At 41.3% G+C, this 19805-nt stretch overlaps 1 protein-coding gene across 1 annotated transcript in view; it reads right to left on the reverse strand.

The window, feature by feature from the left end:
* Window positions 1-17199, reverse strand: part of npepps (aminopeptidase puromycin sensitive) — a 43774-nt gene extending 26575 nt beyond the window's left edge. Inside the window, 6 exon segments of the mRNA NM_001079222.1 lie at window positions 57-257; window positions 702-809; window positions 1472-1593; window positions 2060-2137; window positions 7743-7827; window positions 16979-17199. Coding sequence (NP_001072690.1) covers window positions 57-257; window positions 702-809; window positions 1472-1593; window positions 2060-2137; window positions 7743-7827; window positions 16979-17101 — 717 coding nt within the window. The 5' untranslated portion in view covers window positions 17102-17199.
* Window positions 17200-19805: the final 2606 nt, after the last annotated feature.

Genomic DNA, 19805 nt, shown 5'->3' on the forward strand with positions numbered 1-19805 from the left:
GAGAGCAAACCAAATAATGGTTCTGTATAGCTTTATGATTGATGGCTGAAGCCTACCTCCAAGGCAAACTTCCCCTGTTCTGCTTTTCCAACAGGTGTATAAACACGGACCAGCACGCCGTCAGAAGACCTTGTTTCTACAAAATCATACTCTCCCACAACGAAGGCCACAAGATATGTAGACATGATAGGGGTGCGTGCAAATTTCACCTCTACTAAGTTCTCATCGTCTGGGTATGGCTTTCTATCAATCAAGTTCTACAGAAGCAAAAAAAGAAAGAAAAAAAAAAGGGGGGGGGGGTGAAAAATGTCAAGAAGTAAAAAAAAAGTTGAAAAACAAAATTTAGAAAACGGATTATGGGCCAGGAAAAATTACCTAATCTTAAATAGTTAATGATTCAATAACATCTTACAGTGGTTAAAGTGTAATTAAATATTGCAAAATTTTAAACCATGTCTAGTAATCATGACTGAATTTAAACATGCAGAAGAAGTTTCTTACACTCCATGTGCTTCTCAATATATTTAGTGTCTGTAATAAATAATTTAAGACATTGTGTCTGAAGTTTCTTTTAAATACTTAACAATGCTATAATGCTCAGTTAATATATTACAGGCAAGCGTATACAAGTTAAGCAAATAGTCAGCCCCATACGATATTATGATAGCACATTGAGAGCTAGATTGCTAGCAAATACTTACCATATTAGACAAAGCCACTCTGTCCTTAGGTACAATTAGGATGACATCAAAAGTGGCCTTTATAGCAGGTTCATCCCAGCATGGAAAGGCTCTGCGTGCATCTGTTGCCTGGAAGATTAAAGTTTGCTTATACATGTTTCACACAAATAATACAAGCAGACATTCAGCAAAGCTGTACATTGCAATTGAAGTGCACGAGTAGGAACAGAAATATAAATGTAACAGAGACTTAATTGTAGGGCTGGGCGATATACCGTTTAATACCGAATACGTTTTTTTTTTTTTTTTTTTTAAACTATATTCATTTTTCAGATACCGCAATACCGGGGTGTCAGGGTACTCACCCGTGCAGCCTGGTCTCGCGCGCCTCCTAGCGGGACGTTGCGCACGCGCGTCCAGGTGCGCGTGCGTCAAAGCGTGCACGTCCGTGACGCGCTGACGGCGCCGGTTCTGCGCATGCGTGGGGGGTATTTAAAACTATCAAACGCCTCCTCCTGTGCTATGTTGTCTGCGGCCTTGCCTGGGAAACTAAGCCTGCCCGATTTACCTTACGACTTTCTGTTGCCGATCCTTCGCTTGCCTGACTCTGATTTTCAATACTGCAGTAATTATTCTCTAATTTATTAGGAAATGGGGTTAACACCTAATCATGCATGGAAAAAAAAATACCGTCAAATACCGTGACACCGATATAATTTTGAAAAATACCGTGATAGAAATTTTTGGTCATACCGCCCAGCTCTACTTAATTGGAAGCCTTATTCTCTTACCTCAAACTGTGTGACAGCTGCATATCGCACCTCTCCAGTTGCAGTCGCATATTTGCTGCGATAGAATCCTTTCATCTTATCATTCAGCTCTCCAACAAAATCAATCTTTAGCATCCCTGCACCTAGTACATAAAGAAAGAACAGTGCCAGGCTCAAATAGATCAAAGAATTATGTCAAAAACAAGTCAGCACAGACCATAACAAATGTATTGTGGTATATCCAAGAACATCAGCTTTGGAGAAATCTCAGAACTGTAACATGGCCACCATAACACACTGAATAGCACTTTGGGATTCCAATTGTATTTAGGTAATATGTAAAAATACTGATCAAAGCACAGACTGGCATATGAGACAAATGGTTAAATATCAGCATGCAGTTGTAAAGGGAAATGTCTCACTGGATTGATCAAGGAATTCTGACAATGCTGGCAGTGCAATAAGTGGAATTTTTTTTACAATCAGTGTAGTAATGATCAAGGTTAATGTTTATGGACTTTTTCCACAGCAATTCTGGTGCATCATTTACTGTTAAATGCAGCTTATTCTCTTGTTTATGTGACCAAGGCTGAATGGAACACTCATTACCTTTCTGCAAGGTGCTAGGAAAGGACAGAGTAACCTTCTCATCTTCATTTTGGTAGTTAAACCCAGTAGCATGAATTTCTGTGAAAAAGAAAACATGAATTAATTAGTGTACCAGTAATACATTCTCCAAAAACCAAAGAACTCCACTATATTTTAGGTAAACACAGAGCAATGCATTCTCCATATTCCCTGTTCTTAAAGGAACAGTAACACTAAAAAAAAAAAAAATACAAATGTTTTAAGGTAATTAAAATATAACGTACTACTGCCCTACACTGGTAACAGTTGTGTGTTTGCTTCAGAAACGCTACTATAGTTATAGCCACGGGGGCAGTCATTCAAGCTGGAAAAAAGAAGAAAAGGCACAGGTTACATAGCAGATAACCGATAAGTTACATAGATTCCCATTGCATTCTATTTTCTATGTAACCTGTGCCTTTTCTCCTTTTTTCCTCAGCTTGAATGGCTGCCCCCATGGCTACACAGCAGTGTACAACTATAGTAGTCTCTGAAGCAAACACACTAGTTTTACCAGTGGATAGCAACAGTATTTACTTTAAAACATTTTTATTTTTTGTGTTACTGTTCCTTTAATGCAATATTTGTAACTAGCACATTATATAGAGCAACAGAGAAATCAAGCAGCAGCAGCCAGCTGTGCAAAAGGCTTTTCAATACATTGCATACATAGATAGCATACCTTTTACCCTTACAATAAGTTTTCAAACTAGTAATCAATTTCAAATGGAGCATAACACAATTATGCAACACTCTCAAATGGCACGCTAAAAGGAAAAGGCCCGGGCTGTTTCAGTATTCACTGAATTACTGGAACCATGTCAAAGGCAAATTGTTGATGGGTCTGAAACTTACAGATGACTGACCTCATACCTGGCTACAAAGCAAAGTACAAAAAAACTCCCCCATGCCACCAGAACGACCAAATGAAATGTTTTTAAGCAGACTCCAGCGGAGTTGCAGTAATACATCAAAACAGAATGAGGATCAGAAGCAATATCTTGGGCAGATGCTTGCGTAGAATTAGTCTCCGGGGATGTAAACACTTCTGCTAACGACGCAGGCCTAGCCTAACGATAAAGAGCGCATTTAAAGCTTGACACTCCAGTCTTGTATAGAAACGATAATTCTCTGGCCTATATTTTGTGGAAAAGGGCCTTGCGAGGTTAATATTACGAAACCCACACACAACGGCTTTCATCGTCAGAAAGCAATCCCTGTTTGCTCCCAGCATGCTTGTGCTGTCAAATTACTCATGAAAAATACCAACAAGAGCACAGAATGAGGAGCACTTACACATTTCTTGCAGTTGGTATGATAGCACCTCAAACAGACAAGGAATATTAACCCTAGTGGGCAGGCAGTGCTCCAAATAAAACATGCAATAAGCCACTGGCCAAAGTGTTATGAGATTCTGTGATTTCTCAGTTTGCTTTGGACCGTTCTTGTATCATGTTTGTCTTAATAAGCCGCGTCGCCGGGGTGGTTCACCTTCAGTTTAACTTTAAGTTATAGCATGGCTTACTCTTAGTAACCTTTCCATTTTTATTTTTTTATAGTTTATGAATTATTTGCAGCCTTCTTCCACCTCTTTCCAGCTTTCAAATGGGGGTCATTGACCCCAGTAGTCAATAAACTATTGCTTTGTTAGACTACAGTTTTAATTATTGTACTTTATATTACAGGTATGGGATCCATTATCCGCAAACCCGTTATCCAGAAAGTTCTGAATTACGGAAAGCCATCTCCCATAGACTCCATTATAAGCAAATAATTCTAATTTTAAAAAATTATTTCCTTTTTCTCTGTAATAATAAAACAGTACCTGTACTTGAATTAAGATATAATTACCCCTTATTGGGGGCAGAACAGCCCTAATGGGTTTATTTAATGGTTAAATGATTCCCTTTTCTCTGTAATAATAAAACAGTACCTGTACTTGATCCCACCTAAGATATAATTACCCCTTATTGGGGCAGAACAGCCCTATTGGGTTTATTTCATGGTTAAATAATTTCCTTTTCTCTGTAATAATAAAACAGTACCTGTACTTGATCCCAACTAAGATATAATTACCCCTTATTGGGGCAGAACAGCCCTATTGGGTTTATTTCATGGTTAAATAATTTCCTTTTCTCTGTAATAATAAAACAGTACCTGTACTTGATCCCAACTAAGATATTACTCCTTATTGGGGGCAGAACAATCCTATTGGGTTTATTCAATATTTAAATGATTTTTAGCAGACTAAAGTTATGGAGATCCAAATTACGGAAAGATCCCTTATCCGGAAAACCCCAGGTCCCGAACATTCTGGCTAACAGGTCGCATACCTGTACTTATCTTTCCATGCAGACCCTACTCTATTCATATTTCTGTTCCTTTTACAAGCAACTACCCGGTTAAATTGGGCCCTAGCAACCACATAGCTGCTGAAATTCCAACCCGGAGAGCTGCTAAATAAAAAGCTAAATAATTTAAAAGCAGCAAATAAAAAATGTAGACCAACTGCAAGTTGTCTCGGCATAGCACTCTCTCTGTCATACTAAAAGTTAATTCAAAAGTTAACAACCCTCTTTGTCAACTTTTACTATGTTATAGAATGGCCTATTCTAAGCAACTCTTCAATGGGTCTTCATTATTTTTTTATTTATTTTTTACAGTTTGCCGCTTTCTTCTAACTCTTCACCTTGAAAATGGGGGGTCACCGACCCCGGCAGGCAAAAACTATTGCTTGATGAGGCTACAGTTTTATTATAACTTTTTATTATTTGTTTTTGTAATCGGGTCCTCTCCTATGTTCCCTGGTTGCTAAGGTAATTTGGACCCTAGCAACAAGATAGCCGCTGAAACTCCAAACTGGAAAGCTTCTGAACCAAATAAAAAATTGGAGACCAACTGCAAATAGTCTCAGAATATTACTCCTTACATTATACTACAAGCCATTTAATGATTATTTTTGAATCTGTGAACACTAGACTTTGTCACACAGGCATTACAAAAAGATGTGAAAAAACTAATGTCAATGCATAATCATTTTTTCTACCTTTATTAACACTTATTTATAAAGAGCCAACATATCCCGCAGCGCTGTACAATAAGTGGGTTACATACATTGGACATACAGAGTAACATATAAAACAATCAATAACCGATACAAGAGGTGAAGAGGGCCCTGCCCAAAAGAGCTTACAATCTACAAGGAGAAAGGGTTGAGACACAAGGTGTGGGAAGTGAAGCTAAGGGCACAAAACATTGGTCACACAATTGTTTCTTTTTCCCGTTGCCCATTGCGTGCCATTAGCCTGCCCTACACTGTGGAGACAGCAGGAGGCCTTAATCCGTGTATGCTGCAACACAGGCCCTATGACAGGGGGATTAACACTGGTCGGAGAGAGGAGGAGGAGGATATGGACCCAGGGGCAGTGCTATCAAGGAAAGCAGGGCACAGGAAAACTTTGGAGCAAAGGCCCCAGAATACACACAGAAAATAGTAGTGCATTGTAGAGCCCTGGCAATGCAGGGGAAAACATTGGAGCAGTAGCTTCCTGGCATTACAGAGTTATGAGTTCTACTGTAATGTTGGCAGAAGCTGCAAATCATGATTACTGTCATTTTCCAGAGCCTAGGCAGAATACAAGCATGTGTTAGGGTTTAAGATGCTCTCTCCTGGGCACCACAGGGCATGTGGAGACACCTTGTGAAAGCTACAAGGCTTCAACTTGAGAAAAATACTGGCATTACCCATTTAAAAAGCAGCCGCCTCCCTCCGCCTTTTGGCAGTAACAATATAAATCCAGCTTAGTCCTGCTTCCTGGCATGGCCAGAGAGCTCCATTAAAGCATTTGTCTCCTTAACAACCTGGTGCATTAATGGCATCAGAAGGACAGCAGACAGTTACATAGCAACTCTTGCTTAGCAATGGAACCCATCAAGTAAATATACATCTGCAGCATCAGCAAGAACATCTGGATAATAGAACTGCTGTTGTTTTTATATATATAAGGACTGTCATAGACCAGGCATTCATTCCCCACCATGGTTTTCCCAAAAGCAAATATTGTGGGCAAAACCATACATATTCCATACTGAAAGTCCAGCATGCATCTATGTATAAATTTAACACAAAAAGAGCTATTGAATACCAGCTGCAGGGAAAGCTCACAGCACCTCTGGGGAAATAGAGTATTAGCCTGCTGACATATCTGTAAGAAAAATATCTGAGAACAACTGTCCACAGAGGATTTGCAATTTAAGCTGAACTAAATCTAGGTTATGGATACCCTCAAGCTTAGCAATCACTTTGGAGACAGGATGAGAGAAATACACCTCTGCAGTTAGTGATCTTGACATCACCAGGGCAATCTCTCTTGTGTTTTTACCCAAGGATACCTCTGGAGCTACAGACATCATCATGAGACCGATATAACAGTCTCAGATAGGACTGCTATTAAACATCATGTATTTTGCTTATACAGGTAAAGGACCCATTATCCAGAATCCTCGGGACCAAGGGTATTCCGGATAAGGGGTCTTTCTGTAATTTGGATCTCCATACCTTACGTCTTCTAAAAAACAATAAAACATTAAACCAAATAGGACTGTTTAGCCTCCAAAGAAAAAGGTAATACATTTTAAAAATCTGAATTATTTTATTAACATGGAGTCTATGGGAGACAGGCTTTCCGGATAACGGGTTTCCGGATAACGGATCCCATACCTGTACAGTAAAACAGAAAACATGGGCTGCCCCCCTAGACTGGTCCAAATGAAGAAAGAGTAAAATGTGAGGGTGATAGCTTTTATTATGCCTTAAGTAGACGTCAAAAAAAATAAGGGGGGGCTGTTACAATCATATCTTCTTAGATCTGTAACACTGATGGTAGCAAGGAGGAGGCCTGACCAGATAAAAAGGGGACCTGAAGCCACAAGTCTGAAGATTCTAGGACAGTGTTTTTCTGACAATTTAGATATAAGCCCCCCTTTATGGTCCCAATATTTAAGCACTCTAGGGTGGTATTTAAAATAAGTATTCTGACCTAAACTGACATTTAGGTTGGGGCTTCAGAGTATAGCTAGGAGAGCAAACAGTCATTGCCCCCACATATCAAACTAGCCTTTAGGCTGAGCCCCCCGTGCACTGCTTCAGGTCACCCCAGGAAGCATGGTCCCCACAATTCGGGAACCATTACTTTAGAACAGTGTTCCCTAACCAGAGGCTCAGGAGCAATATGTTACCCACCACCCTCTTTGATTTTGCTCCCAGTGGCTAGCAGTCCACATAGGGCTACCAATAGCCCACACAGCACTTATTTGGCATCCCTAAATAACATTCTATATGCTTGTATGGCTCACCAAAACATTTTACATCTGAGTGTGACTCGCTATTAAAAAACAAAGTTGGGGATCCCTGCACTAGGACAATAAATACAGACAGGATAAGAGCGTCATAAAGCAGGGTAATAAAAGCACAGCACCTCTGCTACAAAGAAAATACTGCATAACTACTATACTGCTGATAAGATTGATTCTGATAAAAAGCTACACAATAGCACCGGAAACTATAACATCCCAAAACTATTCTAAGCTGGCACTGCCACCTTCCTGGCTACACACCCACTCTTCCCAGCCCACAATATTTACACTTCCTTGCCAGTTTCCTCACCTTCGTCACCCTCGGGAGCATAAGAAGCAGTGATGATATCGATGTCTGCACAATTCATCACAATCTGGTTGGTTGCATTTTGCACCTAGGGAAAACAGACACATTTCAGAAACACTGGGATATACAAACAGCAATCTTATTTATGTAAATAAACACCAAAAAAAGCTACAGCTTTGGTTTTCCTCCGAATGTCTACTACCTCAGAGAATAGCATTGTATCTTGTTACCCTCTTAAAATGCTCATAGCTCATTAATAAAATAAACTGCTGTGCTAGATTATCATTTTTTGTGATTAAGGAAATAAGTTGTGCAAAAAAAAAAAAAAGCATTTAAATACACAGTTTATGGTGTGAAAAATGGCACATACTTATAAAGCTATGTAATGGATTCCGGCATACGGCTGGGAGGATTTAGAATTCTGGAGTAAAGGTGTTCTCTAAAAAAGCAGCTTAAAAATTGGCTTTGAGTTCTGCCACTGTTTATGCCAGGAAGTGTTTTTCCCCTCTAAAATTGTTCCATTGACCACAAATGAGGCAAGACTGAGGCTGTGCAAAAATATATTTTTAAATGTTGCAGCTTTTTGACATGAGCATAACATTATGCATAAGCACAATCTGAACTGTCAAAAATAAATATACAAAGGGACTCCCAGAATGCATCACTTCACAACGGAACAAGCTACATGACACTGTGAGCCTAAGGGGGATCCATCTCTGATTTCAGAGTTTATCAAAGTTTTACTTCAATTTAAGGAACCAAGTATGTCTGTGAAAACAAATAATAAGCAATATTACCAAGTGGCTCTTGGGGTCACAAGGTAATTGTACTACAGTCTGACAACTGCAAAACATGCAGAAACAAAGGAACAGCTTTGTGATGCTGGTGCCAGAGAAGCAACTTTCTCAGGGCACTGAATAAACACAGGTAACTTGCCAAAACAAAAAAGTATAATTACAGGATACCTTATGGAGTGAATGGTATGAAACAACACGATTTGACTTAAGTACAACACTATCACTTCATTACTTCTCTATTAAACCAGGGGAGGGCAAGGGTTGTGAAGCGTACAAAGGTGCATGGGCAGGCGAGGTAGAAAGGAAGCCAATACAGAAGAAGCAGATAAAGCTGCTAATTACAATCCCTATAATTATTAAAGAAAAGTGCTATCTATGCAGATAGACGTAGTGGAAAGGGCTGGAATGCGCGGCTACACTTTGTGCTTGCTTCAAAGCAAATCGCAGATAATGCAGAAAGAATGTCAGGTCAGCATGGCAGGAAAATAACTGCACTGCATCATTAGCTGCATAGCCTTGCATTAAGGAGAAGCCTTGAAATCTGCATAAATCATTATTTTTGTATTACTACCCAAAGGGTGTTATTTCCTGATATCATACAACAAATCCCAATTAGTCTGGGAAGGCATTAACAGTGTTATGGTACAGCCCTTACTAATCTGGCGCAATAAATGTGCAAGTGTGTCAGGAGGTTCTCGCTTAGAAGTGCAGACCGCCACATTTTGTCTGGCAAGCATGGCCACTTTCAGGCAAATACTACAGATATGACTGGCATACTAGTGCATAGAAGAACATAGGAGTTGCCCTCTTCTTAGGAGGGCAAATGATTTGCCGTTGGGATGGCATGTTAGGGAGATTAGTTGCCCGTGGTAGTGAAGATTTATCGCGGGTGACTAATCTTCCCATATGGCACTGCCCTTAAGAGTGAAGACACACAGAGCTACTTAGTAGCAGCTACTTTTTCACGGCTGCTAAACCCCAGTAAATACCTCGCCATAGACAATTCTGAGAACTGCCTCTGCTAAAACACACAGAGACAATTATCAGTAAATGATCAGCATTGTCTGTTTTAGTAGCCACAACAAGTAGCTGCTACTAGTAGCTCTGTGTGTCTTCATCCTAATAACTATTATCCTCCTTTCCTATTCAATCAACCCAATCTCTCAATCAAACCAGTTCCTGGTTGCTGACGAAATTTGGGCCCTAGCAACGAGATAGCTGCTGGAGAGATGCTAAACAAAAAGTGGAATAAAAAAAAACTACAAATAAAAAAACGAAAACATTTGCTAACTGTCTCAGACTATTACTCTCTACATCAGTGATCCCCAACCAGAAGCTCAGGGGCAACATGTTGCTAACCAACCCCTTCATGTTGCTCCCAGTGTCCTCAAAGTTGGTGCCCATTTTTTAATTTCTGACTTGGATGCAAGTTTTGGAGGCATAAAGACCATGTGTCCTGCTAGAGCCTCTAGCAGTCTGCCAGTCCACATTGGGCTATTAATTAACCAATCTGAGTCCTTATTGGTCATCTACTAGGGAAGTTTTTGTGTTTGTGTTGCTCCCCAGGCTTTTTTTCATTGAAATGTTGCTCACGGGTAAAAAAAGGTTGGGGATCCCTGCTGTACATAACACTAAGTTAATTTATAGGTGACCAAACCATTTAAGCGAGACTAAATCAAAGGCAGGTTCTTCTTTCCCCCCAGAAAAACTGAATTCACTGCACAAGTTAGTTTGTGGCTAAAATTAAAGGCAAGATGCTGGAAATTTCATGTGTGTGCTGTTCCTCTCACTTATTCAGTGTTACATGGTGATGCCCAGACATCCAGGGAACTAAAGCTCCACTAAAAATGGATGACAAAGCGCGCTGATGGGAATCCTAAATACACAAGGTTGGAGCTGATCCATTAACATACAGCAACCAATCAGACTTTTTTTTTTATTCATTTTTAATAAGCTTGATGGATGTAAATGTGGATGTAAATGGAAGTACTAATAACATACCCTTAATGGGCACCTATCATAGAAAAGCATAAGACACCATACAGAATCCAAACATTTATTGTTATAGTTCTAAAACACAAAGTGTCCTGTAAGTGATGGGATACTTTCTGCAAATAGATTTTGCCTTTATCTGCATGAGATTTGTCCCATCCAAAATGGCTGGAGCCAAAAAAAAGTCATTTTGAGTCTACAGACAAATGTTGTGCCAACCTGTAGAATGTGCGGCCATTTTACTCCTCGCTCATTAAAATATATATTAGTTTGCACTTATGATCTGCATATTAATCAGATTCCTGCCAAGGAAAAGACACTATTCAATGTCACCAGATAGGTGTGCCCCGTCTGTCCTGACTCACTGCCAGAAAAATGTACAGGCACTTGTGCAAATTTTAATACAAAATCCTGGTAAGATTTTATTCCTTAAAGAAAACCATTACAAAATAGGAATTAGAAAGGCAAATAAAGCAGAAAACATAAACATTACCCAAATTAACCTCATTTATAAACTTCTTAAATTAAATAATTCTACAATATAACATATATAGCATTGTAAACACAATGTCAACTGGTAAGGCCTTCGGGGCTTTTTCTAGGATCAAGCCCTTTTTAGATGTATAAAATGTTCTCTAGTTTCAGGTGGATCCAGATCAGAAGATAAGCATTTAACTCTTTAATGTTAAGTTGCCCCACAACACACTGCAGGAACAGAAACCCCACAGAATGGGAACCTGTACCAACCTCTTTGGCAGAAATAAAAACTGTCATGTGTTTGCTGCAGTCATTACGGAATGGAATTTGACAGTTCAGTATAAAAATGAAACTGGGTAAAATGGACAGACTGCACAAAATAAATGTTTCCAATATAGTTAGTTAGGCAAAAATGAAATCTATAAGGGCTGGAGTGGGCAGAAGTCTAACATAATAGCCAGAACACTACTTCCTGCTTTCAGCTCTCTAACCTCTTAGTCAGTGACTTAAGGGCGGCCACATGGGACATAACTGTTCAGTTCGTTTGCATTTGATTCTGACCTGCGCGCTCACAAACTAACTGAACAGTTATGTCCCACATGGCCCCCCCCCCCTGAAGTCACTGATTGGTTACTGACTGCTAACAGCTTAGAGAGCTGTAAAGGAGGAAGTAGTGTTCTGGCCATTATGTTAGACATCTGCCCATTCCAGCCTTTATAGATAATATTTGGCCATTTTCATTTTTATGCTGAACTGCTCCTTTAAAACTCCAGACAACTGAACATGGAGATGATGGTTTTGGTGCTTGCGTTACCACCTATATACATACCACCTGCATTCAGCACATTTAAGCACCGTATGCAGGTGGAAAGCAACACACCTCTGTGTATGAGCCCTATATTAAGTAGATTGTTCAACTCTGCACAATCAATAGAGATATGTAGTATATAGAATCTGATTTATGTGCTTATCAGCTGATGGGAAAACTTATGATTCACAATTCAGTGCCTAAGGGATTTTTTACACTGGCTTCTTGCAAGAAAGGCCTCGTGACCACTGTTGGGCTGCCGACAAAATTATCAAAAATTGATGGGTTACTAACTATCCAAGTTCATTTTTAATCGCTGGAGTTGTTGCAGCTCTGACCCTATCAAGGCCCTTCTAGACAGACAGCATTAAACCCTATTGACCCATATCTACAATTTAGTTTAAGGTCTCATTGGGACGTTCTTACTTAATGCTTTAAAATCAAAACCAAATATTATGGCTAAGCTTCCATCCAATACCAATCAGCTGCCCTGCTATTAAAGGGAATGTCAATGAAAATAACTATTTTACTCAGAATACCAATATACAGGGATGGTGTACGTGTAGCTTAAAAGTCTAAGATCTGTTCTAGATAAATGCTCTAATGTCTGCTTTTTAAAGCAGTAGATAGATGTGGTTAATAGATTGACTAAATCTCTACCCCAATGGTGCACTGTGGCCAGGCCCAGACTGGCAACCTGTGGCTTATGGCAAATGCCAGAGGGGCTGCTGCAAGGCGCCATAGACAGTCACTATTTATTGGGCTGTTGGGGCATCTGTGTACTTAAAATGCCAGGCCTCTTATGAATCCCAGTCCAGGCCTGAACATGACCCACAGGCCTTCTTTGTAAAGAAAAAAAGCAGAAATAGAGACTGCACTCAAACGAAGTGCATGCCCCCCAAAACGTTGATTATTTGTGGTACACTGGCAGAATAAATGGGGTAAGCTCCCCAGCAAAAATTTGTCTCAATTTCTGATTTTTTTTCTATACATTGTTGGGGTGTTGCCATACGTCTAGGAATACGACAGAAAATTGCCTACAGTGAGTGCAGCTGTGAACTTAAGGGGTCCCATTAAAGAGCAATATTACAGACTGACTTTCCCCACTAGAATATGACAGCCTATTAGCAAACCCTAGTTGGAAAACTCCACACAATCGCTCTTCACAGGTGTCTGTTATGTCACTACCTGTTCCCACAGCCTGGTTGCCACCAAATTTTTTCCCCTTTTCTTTTTCATACTTGGTTCTGCCAGGCACATGTATTCAGATGAATCCTCCTCCATCCAAGGTGAACCTGGTAAAATTGTTGCCGTTAACCGTCCTGTATTTAGTGCATTACTATATTGGATTGCAGTTAAAGGAGAAGAAAAGGTCAAATAACTGGGGGGGGGGGGGGGGGGTACCAAAATATTAGACCCACCCAATCAGCATTTTGACTCATGCAATGGCCCAGGATTGCAGCGAAAGGTGCAAATTTCTGCTACAAGGATCGGGTAAGCGGTCTTAATCACCGCCCCCGCCCATGATTTTAACTTTACTTCTCCTTTAACCTATACATGCATTATTTCAATTACTGAAATGTCTTGCCAGTTGGGGGCATGCTGCATCGCTAAATTGAGAAGTCAAAGGAGAACTATACCCCCGGGCGCAAAAAGCACCCATAACTATAAATGCCTAGACATCTCCCTTATCGCATTGCTTTTAAAGGGGACCTGTCACCTTAAGAAATAATTACAAATTGTTTTCTATTGTGTTTGTCAAGCAAAACAAACTGTTTTTACACTATAAAAATTCTTTTTATCTTATTTTCTTCAGCCTTGGAATTCCCAATTGCAGTAAGCAGGCAGGCACCATTTTGTGGACACGGTTATCAAAGCCTGCCAAAATCTTGTTTCTGTGCCGGTATGGGGGGACCTGATGCCCATATCCATGCAATGGTTACCTAATTACATGGTGAGAAGGGAGGGGGAATGTGAGGAGGGCAGCAACATCTAAGAAGTTCTGCATTGAAAGTGAAAGTAACTCTCTGCCCCACCCCTATGCCTAAGGCATGGAGGCGGGGCAGGCAATATATGATTGACAGTTGGGATTTTTAAATGCCTTTATAATGAGTATGGATGTGGTAATAAAAAAATGATTTTGGGTTTCTTGTTTAATTTGAAAAGGGCTTTTATTATACAGCTTTTTATGTTTGGGTGACATGTCCACTTTAAGTTTAATGACTGTCCCTATCGCTAACCGCTAGCTAATAATGCAGGAGCGTAACCGCCTACCTGCCCGACATCTTCTCACTGACTGAAGACACTTCTGGTCTCACCGCCGACACCTAACCTGCTTACGTATGCGCAGTTGGATTCCCTGCTACCTCCAATTGCGCAAGCAGGTTCGTAGAGACCCTTACTGTCTTCAGTCGGAAAGAGATGTTGGCGAGGTACGCGGCTGCGCTTCTCTGCATTTTTAGTTAGCGGTTAGAGATAGGGACAGACATTAAACTTAAAAACAATGCTATAAGGTAGGGCTGGGCGATATACCGTTTAATACCGAATACCAGTGTTTTTTGTTTTTTTTTTAAAACTACATTCATTTTTCAGATACCGCAATACCGGGGTGTCAGGGTACTCACCCGTGCGGCCCGGTCTCGCGCGCCTCCTTGCGTGCGCGAGTGCGTCCCGTTGTCCGCGGGACGTTGCGCACGCGCGTCCAGGTGCGCGTGCGTCAAAGCGCACGTACATGTCAAAGCTTGCACGCTGACGGCGCCGGTTCTGCGCATGCGTGGGGGTTATTTAAAGCTATCAAACGCCTCCTCCTATGCTATGTTGTCTGCGGCCTTGCCTGGGAAACTAAGCCTGCCTGATTTACCTTACGACTTTCTGTTGCCGATCCTTCGCTTGCCTGATTTTCAATGCTGCAGTAATTATTCTCTAATTTATTAGGAAATGGGGTTAACACCTAATCATGCATGAAAAAAAAATACCGCCAAATACCGTGACACCGATATCATTTTGAAAAATACCGTGATATAAATTTTTGGTCATACCGCCCAGCTCTACTATAAGGGAGAGGTGAGGGGGGGTCTAGGCAGTGATAGTTATGGGTGCTTTTTGCACCCGTGGTGTATAGTTCTCTTTTAAAGGAGATGCAGCCCCTGGCAGATCCAAATGAAGAGAACAACTGCATTTAGCCATCTGTGCAATCTGTCCAGTTAGGCCGCAGGCTGAGCAGTTCCCTACCTTGACAGGTTGGCCAGTGTATGTCTGATGCAGAAACGAAAATTGCATATATTATCCAAACAGCATCCCATTTCCTTTAATTTACATAACAATAATAAGGCTGACACTGGCAGACGTGGCGCTTCACACCTCAGACAAAAATAAGGCATGGAACAGTATTGTCCGAAGATGAATAGCTGGGCATATAGCACATAAGAGCAATGGTTGCCAGAAAGCTAAGACTTGACCAAACTCTGACACCAGCCTGCCACAAAACTCTGGCACCAGCCTGCCACAAGCTCCATGATTCTCATTAACTATATTGGCAAGCTGAGACAACGACAGGAATTTTGTTGATGCCGTTTATCCGGAGGGGAGTGTCAGTGCCCCAAGACAAAAAGCCATATCATTTTACCCAAAACTATGATTTCCAGTATGTCAAAATGCAAAATCCGCCAATCTAAAGGACAGCAGAAATATATCTATATATATCCCCACCCGAGACATCTCACCTGTAGCCCATGATGTATATAATGCATGGTCACCTTGCAGTATCTACCTGGAACCTACCTTAGCAACAGTTGCAGGATCAGAAGCTCAATGAGGCCAGTATAGACTGTTGCATATCTTTATAAAGCCACTTTTTGGTCTGGGTGTGCAGTGTCATACACCTAATGGTGTCTGGATATCCATATGCACCCAAACACACACAGCCCTGCCTAATAGACAAAAAGCCATATAATTTTACCCAAAACTATGATTTCCAGTATGTCAAAATGTAAAACCTGCCAATCTAAAAGACAGCAGAAATATATCTATATATATCCCCACCCGAGACATCTCACCTGTAGCCCATGATGTATATAATGCATGGTCATCTTGCAGTATCTACCTGGAACCTACCTTAGCAACAGTTGCAGGATCAGAAGCTCAATGAGGCCAGTATAGACTGTTGCATATCTTTATAAAGCCACTTTTTGGTCTGGGTGTGCAGTGTCATACACGTAATGGTGTCTGGATATCCATATGCACCCAAACACACACAGCCCTGCCTAATAGAAGTGTATGAGTATTGTTATGATGTGCTTGTGTGGGTATATACAACTATTAATGGTCCTGTCAGCATGTCATATTATATATATATATCTATCTAGTTATCTATCTATATATATATCTATCTAGTTATCTATCTATATCTATATATATATCTATCTATATATATCTATCTAGTTATCTATCTATATCTATATATATCTATCTAGTTATCTATCTATATCTATATATATCTATCTAGTTATCTATCTATATCTATATATATCTATCTAGTTATCTATCTATATCTATATAAGATCTATCTAGTTATCTATCTATATCTATATAAGATCTATCTAGTTATCTATCTATCTATATAAGATCTATCTATATCTATCTATCTATATAAGATCTATCTATATCTATCTAAGATCTATCTATATCTATCTAAGATCTATCTATATCTATCTAAGATCTATCTATATCTATATCTATCTAAGATCTATCTATATCTATCTAAGATCTATCTATATCTATCTATATCTATCTAAGATCTATCTATATCTATCTAAGATCTATCTATATCTATCTAAGATCTATTTATATCTATATAAGATCTATCTATATCTATATAAGATCTATATAGATATATATAGGTTTGTTATGTTTTAAAGATGGTATATAGTTATACACAATTGTGTGTGTGTGTGTATATATATATATATATATAATAAAAGCATACGTATACATTACATACACACACAGCCTTGTGTGGAGACATATAGAGAGGCTAAGGCTGGTTACGTATGCATTATATATACATACAGACACTTGTGCCTCAGTAAGAACCCATCGTAAATCTCTGCCTTCTCTCAAGGTCTCGGTTTCTTTGCCTCAGTCCCGTCACCCAAGTGCCCTAGTACCTCAACAGTGGCCTCCAGCTTCCCCTCGAAAGTAAAGTCTATGAGGTCAGGCTTTAGACAGAGTCCGTAGTTGACGGGCCGCACGTCAGTCGGCAGCCGCTCGAAAGGTCTGCGATCCGGCATGGCAATTTGAGGGATAGCGGCACCGAAACACCGGCCACAAGGAGAGGTAAGGGCAAGAGAAGAGAAGACGGGACGAGTGAGGAGAACACAGAGCGAACCGAGCCCTAACCACCCAGTGGCCACAGACCGACTGACTGGGAGGCGGTGCCGCGCAGCGCTGAAAACGTCACCGCGTCCGCCGTCCCCCAGCCAACTGCGGCGCGCCACGCCCACCGCGGCAGACAGTAAGCGCGGCATAGTTCGCTCTGCGCAAAAGGTGCCTCTTGTCTAGCGCCACGCCCACTAAGCCAAGTCACGCCGACTGAGCCAAGTCACGCCCACTGAGCCAAGTCACGCCCCTCGCCTCCTATATGGAGCGCTGTCAGCGGACTCAGGAGCGTCGAACGTGTGGGGCTGTAGGCGAACCACGTGATTACTATTGGCGCCTTTTTATTGCTGTTCAACAGGTGGATGAGAGGCGGGGTCAAAAATAAAAAGCTGAAAACGCCAACGTTTCTGAAGTGTCAATGTGTAATGTGAATAAAGTCATGTGATCAGCTTGGTCAGAGTCTGTAACTAAGCACATAAGTCAGCATTTGCTGTGTAAGGGTGCTTGGTTGGTCTTTAGATGGAAGGGCTGCCAGGGTTGTGGTAAATAAATAATATCTTCAGTATACAGTATATAGTTTTTTGACCACGCCCATTTTTTTGCGACCACACCCCCAAAATCTGGCAACTGCCATTGTGTTGTATTTTGTAACTTAGTTTTGATAATTACAAATTGGACATGGATGGATGTTAAAATCTGGTTATATATCTATCTATATATAGGCACCCAAGGGCCTGTGCTTAGGGGTGGCCCTCAGGTGCCGAATGAATCAATACATTATAAATAAAAACCCCAGCCATTGCCAAATGTTTCCTTGGGTGGGTAAGGGTTCCCATGGTGATCGCAGGCGCTTGTGACGTCACTTCTGAGGAAAGCTACATCACACGTAGAGGAAGTGATGTCACATACACCAGTATGCATGTCATCACTTCTGCAACCTAGGGGCTTAGTTAGGTCCGGTGCCTAGGGTACATACAGCCCAGCCATTAAAATAACCAGTCAACTCAAGGGATGGTATCAGGTCTGGACTGGAATTCCCAGTACCCAGAGGCACAAACAGCCCCCCAGCCCAATAAATAGTGACTGTCTGTGGCACCTTACAGCAGCCCTGGCATTCCCAGTACCCAGAGGCACAAACAGCCCCCCAGCCCAATAAATAGTGACTGTCTGTGGCACCTTACAGCCCCCCTGGCATTCCCAGTACCCAGAGGCACAAACAGCCCCCCCCAGCCCAATAAATAGTGACTCTCTGTGGCACCTTACAGCCCCCTGGCATTCCCAGTACCCAGAGGCACAAACAGCCCCCCCAGCCGCCCAATAAATAGTGACTGTCTGTGGCACCTTACAGCCCCCCTGGCATTCCCAGTACCCAGAGGCACAAACAGCCCCCCAGCAGCCCAATAAATAGTGTCTATGGCATCTTACAGCAGCCCACAGACTGCCAGTACAGGCTTGGATGGTATTACAGATTTATGGGCAAGATACTTATGATTTGTAATTCCCATTTCTTCTGCCCTGCAATTGGCCACAGTCCTTTTTCTCAGCTTTCTTGGAAGCCCAAATAAACTGTGCTACCCAACAAATTCCTGCTTAAGCTGCCAGTTTATGGCATTGGGCCCTGGCCTTACCACACTAGGGCCAGAAGAAGATGACCGCATAGTATAAGCCTAACATTTAATCAGTGGCAGATCATCATTTCTCTATCTGGGCCCTCTTGGGCCCTTAGTTTCTAGTGTTGCTAACAGCAAATGTGACCAATTTTCATTTAATATTAATCATATAATTTAATGCAATTATGAATAATATAGGGTGCTGGTTTCCCTTTGGGCTAAAAATTAACCCTATCTGTAAAAATGGCCCCTTTATTGGAGCTCCCTATAGATCCTATCACTTCTCCGTCCAGTGTGAAATGAAGAGTGGGCGTGTCCTAACGGTCCCTGCCAGAAGCACAGTAGGAGGGGGTGAGCCAATCACAGCCCTGCACTCACACAAGCACAGACAGGCTTCAGTTCCCTATCAGGTCAGCCTAGCTGCTGATTGGTTCCTATCCTACAGTGCAGTGTACGGAGGGCCGCCAGCTCCCCAGCTCATCCAGAGAATTCAGCCAGCAGGAAGTGGAACAGATGGGCGGGGCTAGTGGGGTTTTGGGCGAATTTCTCAATAAATCAGTCAGAAACACAACTTTTTTTAAGCACAATCCTTCTATATCTAGAGGAGTATAATTCATTGGTACATTGTTATTTTTTATAGGATATGTCTCCTTTAAATGATTATTCAGACTGAGGCAGCACAACTCCAAATTGGAGGGTAAGGGATTGTGGGGGATGTGCAGGATCTCTGAGGGCCCACATTGTCATCAATCCGCACTCTTAATTTAAATGCATTTAACCACTCCCCTCTTACAGAATTTCAGATTCTTGCCTTAGATCTGAGAAATTGCTTATTTAATGTTGGAACCCATATGAGAATTAGTCACTGACAGGATTCTGTCAAATGTACTTAATTATTCTTCTTAGTAGTGCTGCATGGCATGGCCAATGCATAAATTCAGGGCCACCATCAGGAGGGCACAGTCGTCCCGGGCAATCTTCACTTTTAAGGGGGTCCCGGCCATGC

The sequence above is a fragment of the Xenopus tropicalis genome, chromosome 10 (assembly GCF_000004195.4).
Source record: "Xenopus tropicalis strain Nigerian chromosome 10, UCB_Xtro_10.0, whole genome shotgun sequence".
Taxonomy (NCBI): domain Eukaryota; kingdom Metazoa; phylum Chordata; class Amphibia; order Anura; family Pipidae; genus Xenopus; species Xenopus tropicalis.